The 9088-nt window shown below is 41.2% G+C and overlaps 1 protein-coding gene across 1 annotated transcript; it reads left to right on the top strand.

Moving 5' to 3' along the window:
- The first annotated feature begins 1075 nt into the window (after positions 1-1075).
- FGFBP1 (fibroblast growth factor binding protein 1) lies at positions 1076-4020 on the top strand. The gene is made up of 2 exons (XM_019553466.1): positions 1076-1163; positions 2877-4020. The coding sequence occupies exon 2, from the start codon at positions 2895-2897 to the stop codon at positions 3609-3611; it is 717 nt and encodes a 238-aa protein (XP_019409011.1). The 5' UTR covers positions 1076-1163; positions 2877-2894; the 3' UTR covers positions 3612-4020.
- The last annotated feature ends 5068 nt before the right edge of the window (positions 4021-9088 follow it).

The raw sequence follows: 9088 nt of genomic DNA, 5'->3' as shown, positions 1-9088 counted from the left end.
TCTCATATCTCTGCTTTGGGGCCCTCCACATAAGGTCCAAACATCTCCTCGGCTGCAAACCACTTCAGACAGTGCCTCTGAATTCTGTCTTCATTTTCCAGCCTCTTACTTCCTTTGCTTCTGGAGGCGAGGAGTTAGAGAGAAATGCATGTTATCTGTTTCTTACTCCTAATCCTAATCCCATCCCCTCGGCCATGTCACTTTTTGTCCTTGGAAATACCTACCAAACACTGTATATCAAATGCCCTTCTCTGCTTTCAAAGGAACCTCAGCTGTTCTATGGAGGTTCATTGTTACTGCCATTCTTTATGAAACTTTTGAAGCAACCTCATTCCTCACTGAATGTATTAACACCAGAATGTTTACTGGATATCTCAACTTGATTTTAATGTTCTTTTATGGTTGAACAGAAGTCAGACTGAAATCTCATAATCAAACTACCTCAGAGTGGGGAGGAATGAGGTGTCTAAATTTTGCAGTTTGTTGGTATGACTCTAATAGGCTGATCTGAATGTCCAGAGTTTCATGCCTTGAACCATCAGGCAGGTGGGATCTGATTGTGAGTTATTTGGTTTGAGATCATCTCCATATGTAGAATTCTGCTTACCTTAACAGTGATGTAGGTATGTTATTTTAAATAAATAATATTCAATAATTTATATTTCTCATGAATAGCTTAATATAAAAAGAGAGATGATAAAAACTACTACAAGCAGTGTAGCTTGATCCTACTTAGTTCTGAACATCACTGAACACAATGGGCAATAAAAGGTGCTTGATTCCCTATAGGATCCAGCCCTTTATGACAGAAGAGCTTTTTAAAGAACCTGTAAATGAATACAACTTTTATCATCACGTGCAAGGAGGGAACTAGCATAACATCTAACTTACTCAAACATGCCTGTCACCCCACTGGGGTGGGTTTTTTTGGAGGGTGGGAGGTTTCCACTTTAAACAAGCTGGCATTTTTTCAAGAAGGTGTGTTGGCATAAGTGAATAAGGCACTAAAGTATTCCATTGTGTTGTAATCTCCTTGTTGGAGGGAGGAAGGTGTGTCCCTGGCTTTATAAATAGCACCCTGATTTACAACTAAGCATGAGACGTTTTGAAAGAGCCGAGATTCATCTTGAATTGCATTCGGACCCAGGCAAGCACTTTGCAAGGTATGTGTTCAGATGATCTCGCCTTCCCAGCATTGCATTTCTTGTAGAAAGTCAGTGTCACATAATTAGTGGCAAACCTTTTTGTTTGCCTCCAAAAGGGTGCTCAGAATTTGCAGCACCATTGCTCCAGAGGTCTCCCTGCCTTACAGTTGTAGATGGTGACAATCACTGTAGTAATTCAACAAAGCATGTACGAGCTACACTAAAAGAGGAGTCTGTTCTCATCTTCTGATGGCTACTCATTCAGAGGAGTAAATTTGTGTTTAAAGACATTAACAGTTGAATAAAAGTATTTGCCAGAATGCTTTGCCTGAAGCTAAGTTATTCATTTGGAAACCTCACTACAGGAAGGGTGTGGTAAAAATTTGTGAACCGTAAAGTTCCCTGTTATTACCATATACTTTATCATAGCCATGGGTCCTGATTTTTGCAGGCTGCTCAGTATAGATGACCCCAGGACTGAATTTGGAGGCAGGAGTCCACCTATAGGAAGCAGTGTGCTGGATAATGCAACCTATTTTGGAAGTTGTGTTTTAGCCACCTTGAATTTGCTCTAGTTTTGAAATTGAATAACCTATCATCACTTAACTTCTGTTCGCCTAGATTTGGATGGTTTCTGATTCAGTATATTGCAAAGACCTTCAAAAACCAGATAGATACCTTTTTCTGATTAAATAGTCAGTGATTCAGTATTGAAACTAAAAAATAACAAAAAATAAATTATTTTTGTGTGTGCTCCACGCAAAAAAAGTTTTTAATAATCAGAAAACTAAAAGAATCATGTTGAGATTGAATGAGACATTTTGTTCAACCTGAAACAAATTATTAATTTTATTTGGGTTGGTTTTTTTGAGAAAAACAAAGGGACCCTGGTGCCATTAAAAACAGTAAAGAGGAAAAGGAGTTATAGTGGCAAGTTTCCTTTTCCACTATAGCCCAGTGATTAAGATGCATATCTGATATGTTACAGGAGTGTAGGTTGTAGCCGTGCTGGTCTAAGGGCATAGGCAGACAAGGTTCTTTGCGTGAATCTGATATCTTTTATTAGACCAACTTAAATAGTTGGAAAACAATTATTAAGCAAGCTTTCAGGTTCAAAAACCCTTTGTCAGGCTAAGGAAGTTGGTGTGTGCTCTTCCTGGATGGAATGAAAAGTAAAGAAGCCAGAGGCTGGGCTGGTCTGCATACAAGACAGGTAGTCAGTGAAAATGTAGACTGAGGAGTCAATGGGTGACTGACTGTCTCTTACTCACTGACTCCTCAACCTTGTCTGCCTATCTGACATGCGGAAGACCAGGTTTAAACCCTCTCTCTACCTGGCATGGAGCAGGGATTTATATTCCAGTGGTTTTTCTGTTAAAGCTTTTTCAGTTTGTATAAATATTCAAATAATTATTGGACTAGAGCGAGAGTGAGAGAGAGAGAGAGAGAGAGAATGACTGTATAGTTCTATGGCTTGGGCAACCCTGTGTAAATGTAATTTCTCAATGTGACACCAATGTTTTATAGCTGAATTTTTCACAAGTATAAAATGAAGCAATCCTATAAACCAGAGAGTGGTCCTATCCAAATCTGTGGAATTTGCCTGATCATTCCGCTTTAATACACTGCCTATCCACTCTCCTATCTAAAGCTTCAAAATATGGCAGCTGGATGAAGTTCAATTTTAAGATTAAGATATTTCCATAATTATTTTATTTATTTGCAAAACAGGTAACAAGCAAAGAAGAGATGATGAAGATCAAAAGTTTTGCACTTCTTTGTATGTTGATTCTGGTCTCTCAGGTGCTATTAGCTAATGGTGAAGATGAGAAAGAAAGACCAAAAGAAAGGCAAAATACTGAAAAGAACAGAAAAAGCCAAAAGGGCTCGAGGCAACAGAATGAGAAAGGACAACAATCCAAAGGAGGCAAAGCTTCACTTAAAGGCAAATTTGCAACCAAAGATAATTCTGAGTGTAGCTGGGCAGCGAGTGGAGTAGGTGCTGTCACTCTCAAAGTGGAATGCAAGAAAGGTGAAAGCAGCTTCTGGTGCGAGTTTTCAGGAAACCCTTCCACCTGTCCTCAGTTCGCAGCAAACCATGTTGCTTACTGGAAACAAATCTCTCGATCCTTAAAGAAACAGAAAAACATCTGTCAAGACCCGAAAAGTGTCCTAAAATCCAAAGTATGTAAAAAAGGGCCACAAACCGCCCACCTCACCTTAGTCAGCTCAAGCCTTGTAACACCTAGTTCCACAAAAGGAGAGAAAACTCACCAGGATAAAGACGTTTTCCAAACTTCAGCACCTGCTATTGGAACTGAAAAAAAGCCAGAGAATACCTCTGATGACTGCGTTGAAGACATAGATTATGTTGATCAGAGAAAGGTGGCTGAAGAATACTGTCCGGAAAGTCTGCTCTCTGTCTGCAACTTCTTCATCTCAATGATACAGGATAAAAAATGCTGACAAGGTCATAAAATTCATTACTATTGTTAAAACTGTCACTGAAAGCTTGGTCCCATCTACTCTACTGCACAGCATTCCAGATTTGCCTCTCCTGCTATATTACATTAAAAAAGTAACAAGGCATACGGCTAAGCAGTTAAAGATCTTGTCTGAGTTAGTGTTATACTCAATTCTCTGTACTTGGCACAGCTGAAGATGCTGTAGATTTTATTTGCATATACATTTTAATGCAAATGTTACTAAAAATGTTACATACGCTGTAAAGATGTATATAAGCCAAGTCCTTTCTTTGTTTCTCTTTGAGCTGTGCTAGCCAAAGTCATGATTTCAGTGCTGTGCACTTTTTGGTAGGGTACTTTTGATGTCAAAATTACTAACAATAATAAACTTCAAAATATATTCAAAAGCTTATTTGACTATCTAGCTATCTGTCTGTCTATCTATCTGTCTATCTATATTTGTGTATTTGAACTGACTTTTCTCTCTCATGAAAGACTGATTTTTTTTTTTTATATTACAAAAGTATGAAAAGTTCAGATTCAGTTTTTGTGCGTGTGAAACATCCAACTTTCATATATATGTTGACATAATCTTTTCCCATCCCTCCTTATTCTTCCCTCCCTTCCTATTCTTAATCTCCCACGCTACCCCTTAAACTCTATGAACAAACTAAGCCATTCCACTTGAGTGCCTGTTCAGATGCATGTCAAGGACTGATCATTCATAATCTGAAGGCACTGTGCCACCTACAGAGTAGTTTCATTAATATATTTGCAGTTTTGCAAAATTTCAGCTTGCTCATACCTTGGTTGAGCAATTTTTTAATGGGTAGATAAATTATCATTACTTTTTCATTATCATGAAGGTAAGGGGCAACAGGAAGTTTTGGTGCCTGAACTGATAAATTTTCCTGAGCATTTTGTGAAGCTTTGTATTTGTATTTTCACCCAAAGATTGTAGAACACTTTACAAACATCGATTCTCTCAAGTGAGCAAAGCAAGCAAAATGTTGGCTTGCATCCTTAGATGCTTCTCAAGCAAATCCTAGGATGTCATTCTCCCATTGTACTCGGTCTTGGTGAGGCCGCAGCTGGAGTACTGTGTCCAGTTTTGGGCTCCACAATTCGAAAAGGATGTGGAGAAACTTGAGAGGGTGCAGAGGAGAGCCACGCGCATGATCAGAGGTCAGGAAAACAGACCTTATGATGGCAGGCTGAGAGCCATGGGACTCTTCAGCCTGGAAAAGCGTAGGCTCAGGGGTGATGTGGTGGCTGCCTATAAGTTTATCGGGGTGTTCACCAGGATCTGGGGGAACGTCTGTTCACCAGAGCGCCCCAAGGGATGACGAGGTCAAGTGGTCACAAGCTCCTCCAGGACCATTTCAGGCTGGACATAAGGAAGAACTTCTTTACTGTCCAAGTCCCCAAGGTTTGGAATAGACTGCCGCCGGAGGTGGTTCAAGTCCCTACTCTGAATGCCTTCAAGAGACATTTGGATACTTATTTTGCTGGGATCCTATGATCCCTGCTGACTTCCTGCCCCTGGGACAGGGGGCTGGACTCAATCTTCTGAGGTCCCTTCCAGCCCAAATGTCTATGAATCTCTCTCATGACAGCACAGGCAAACACTACACACATTTTCAACTGTGTAAACTTTGAATAGATATCAAATTATTTGTGATACAGAAGGCTGTTATATCACAGACTGATACAGGAACTGAAAAAGGGAATAGGTCTTGGACTGCATCCCATCCCTTTACTCTAACAAGAGACCTCATATATGGATCTTGATTGTACAGTCTTTGCCAAAGACTACATACGTTGCTTATTACCATTACTATTTGGACAAACCACTAAATAAAATGCTGCAAACATGTATGAAGCAAGGGGGATTATTTTTGTAACATCTTTTATTGGAATAGCAGTCTAGCTGGGAGACATGCTAGACACGTTTTTGAGTAAAAAGCTTTTGTGCCTGAAAACTTATCTAACATCTCTCTCAACTACAGAGTTGGTCTAATAAATAAACTTTCTTGTCGCACATTTACTGAACCATCACAGCTAGAACAACACTCCAAACTACTGCAGATATTGTGAACCTTCAGTACTGAAGGGTTTGGCTGTGCTTTTGCTAAGCTAATGAAATCCCATGAGAATAGGGCTTTTACTCAATGGGGATGTGAACAGCACTTCTACCAGCCCAGCCACTGCAGCTGACCTGGTGCCTTCTGCCACTGCTGCTGGCACCCCAGAGCACAGCCCTGGGTTGTTACTTATCACAAAGCTGAATAAAGATACATAATTTTTTTCTGAGAATCAGGCAAATGCCTCACACTAAGTCCTCTTATGCACAATGAATCCATATGGTGGCACATCTTATGCTTCCTCCAGCCTGTTGCTGCAGTAATAGAACACATATGTCTCTTTTGGTTTCTGCAATGAACGTATATCAGTTTGCTTTCAAGTCTCTTTCCAGTGAAAAACATCTTGATGCATACTTTTTGAAAAACATGAGGTTTTCTTGCCCAAATGTCTTCAGGTAGAGGACATACAATCAGAAGAAGTGTCTGTCTTGATTGAACTGTTTCTAAAGCAGAACTTCCCCCAAAGTTTGCTTGCTCAGGGGAATCATACTGGTTGAGACCCAAATCAACCATATCATGCTGGTTAGAGCTTATCATGGCAGAGTAGAAAAGTGAAAGAATAGGTTCAGTACTGCCATCAATCACACTGCTTTGGATGCTTTGATCTGAAGTAGGTGAATTTGTACTGGACTATATTATGTGTCACTTCTGATATTGCTTTTATAGAGCCAACTTTCCAAAGATCTAATGCTGCTATTTGGCATACACACTACATTTTTAAGACATCCAACTTTATTTCAAAGTCCAGATAGAAGGAGGAGTAGGCAGGTGGTTACTGTTGATCTACTCACTGGTATCTATCAGACAGATACTGTATTTCTAGAATATGCTGATGCCCATTGCCAAACATCACCAAACAGGCAATGCTGCCAACTGCTGAGGAAGCTTGAAAAGGCAGCAATGTTTTTGGCTGAACTGTTTGTAAAGCAGAACACTCCCCAGCATGTGTTCGCTCAAGGGGATTATGCTGGTTGAGACGTGAATCAACCGTATTGTGCTGGTTGGAGTTACGTAAAGATTTGGCCATTTACAGATGCTGAAGGCAGATTATCAGTTAACTGTTACACCAGTCGTGGGTGTAGAGCTGTATTCTGTCTTCTAGCCACCCTGTTTTTTGGCTCAGCCTTCATGCTACTAAGAATGTTGTGGCAAAAGAAGATAAGTGTTGGACACAAGCATATATGCTCGTATAATTGTATGTTGAAGCAATCTTGTATGAGTAGTTAGACAGTAAACACCAGTGCACCAGATGCAATCAAATGCCTCTATGATAGGTTCAGCAGGCTCTCCTGTTCTAGGCGTGCTGGGAGAAGTCCAGCCTTAACTAGGAGCTGTTACCTACACAAACACTGGACAGTTCTTGCATCGGGCCCGTTCCACGCCTGTCTCTTGCTTTTTACAGCCTCCTATCAGGTGATCAGAATTAAGCCAGAGTGGCATTTAAGCCAGTAAGTAAAGACTCCAGCCTTGCAGACAGCCTTGCGTTCAGGCTGCCTGATAGCAGTTACCAGCTGGAACCATAGTTTGGTAGCTCAGTGCCTTGTCCACAAAAGTAAGTGCCTAATTGCCCATCTTCATCTTTTTTTTTTTTAGTGTCTAATAATAATGTCTCCTGGCCCCTAGTCCTCATTTATTTCCATTTACTTCTGTTCTGTATTCAGTAGCTTTTACTAAGAGCCCAGTGCTTCAACCCAGATGCATGTTTAGGCCAGTGCTTACATAAGTAATATAGTGAGACCATGCACTACGTACTGAGACCAAGCAGTCCTGACAAAATGGGGGCTTCTTGCTGTGATCCTTTTGCTATCTCTTCCTATTCTTTCTTTTCTGTTTGATAATCTCCCTTCATAGTCTTTTTGAATCATCTAGTTATCTATGCACTAATGCATCACTATACCTGAGCACAGTTATTCACAGATTTTATGCTCACGCTGCTCCCTAAGGATGTTATGACCATTCTACATCTGGACAACAAGGTTCCCTCTATGCTGTGCATGTGCACAACTGCACACGATTTAAAATCTTGCCGCACACAAACTTTTTAATACCATGCACCCACCTGGAGAGGAGCTGGGCGTGGAGCACAGCAGAGGTACCCAGGTTGGCGCGGGACACTTACTGGAGGTAAGTTCCTCATGTGGGACAGGCAATGGCTCATCCCCAAGGTGAGGCAGGGGCTGGTGCTGGGGAACTGCTCTGCTTCCCAGCTCTGATGCCATGTGCCTCCTTGCTCCCCAAGGCAAGGCAAGGCAGGGGTGGGAGCTGGGGCTGGGGGTGGCATAGGCTAGCTGCTACTCAGGGGAGCTGTATCCTCATCAAGACAGAGATCCTTCTTAGTCTGACCCATCTCTGCACCAAGATGTATGTAACTAAATTGCTTGTAAAATTCTGAAAATGCAAGAAATCCCCCCAAATCTTCACATGTAGCTAGCAGGTAAAATACCCCAAACACTAAGAATGGGACACTATATTTTATAAATATAGTATATTTACTATTTATGTATGATATAGAAATGAGAAAACCTAGCATTTAATTGACTGTGTTGAGTTATGACCCTAAAAGCAATCTTCATGCATACAAAATGCACGGTACTGGTTCTAGCATTAATTTACTGTAGGGGAAATCAAATGGTAACTGCATAAAAGCAGGGAAAGAACACACAAATAAGCAGCGACCAAAGCAGCGTGCACCAAAAAGGGGAGGCGGGACCAATTTGGGAACAGACCAAAGCGGTGTGCTCACAGACCGAAGCGGTGTGCTCATGGATCGCAACACATTAGAAGGAACTGTTGGGCAAATGAGGCATGAAGTAGATTAGCCTATTTGGCCAAGGTCACAGAAATGAAGACTGTCACTGAGCCAGGAACTGAACACGGCTCTCCTGAGCCTGAGCCCAGTGCTCTAATCTTTGGTCTGTGCTTCCTATGATATCTAATATTAGATTGAAGTTCTTCTGAATTTGAACTGTATTTTTAGCTTATTTGTGCAATTTTCTTTCAAATAAAACACAGTAAGCTGTTATACAAGTGTCCCGGGGGGATGAACCAAGCCCCAGAATCACGGTGGGCCGGGGTGGCAGTTAGGCACGGAAACAGGCCGGGTTCTTTTGGCTATGGAGAACTGAGGCACGGGAAGCATAGCGGTTTCTTAAACAAGGTGGAATTTATTTGACTTATGCTTAGGTGCATAGGAAAATGATGTCTTCAGTTACAGTTAGCAAATTTATGAATGACAAGAACAACAAAGGGGTCTGTTGGCCCACGAGGTTCAGTCCGGAGACTTAGACCCAGGGCTGGTCAACAGCTCATTGAATGGATAACACAAACAACAAAA

This window comes from Crocodylus porosus, unplaced genomic scaffold (assembly GCF_001723895.1).
Source record: "Crocodylus porosus isolate Cpor-Errol unplaced genomic scaffold, CroPor_comp1, whole genome shotgun sequence".
Lineage (NCBI taxonomy): Eukaryota > Metazoa > Chordata > Crocodylia > Crocodylidae > Crocodylus > Crocodylus porosus.
The sequence above is the reverse complement of the archived record's forward strand: the minus strand, read 5'-3'. Positions and strand labels throughout refer to the sequence as shown.

What these genes read in the sequence shown, in the direction of transcription:
- FGFBP1 (XM_019553466.1), top strand. Translation starts at nt 2,895, where the DNA reads ATGATGAAGATCAAAAGTTTTGCACTTCTTTGTATGTTGATTCTGGTC.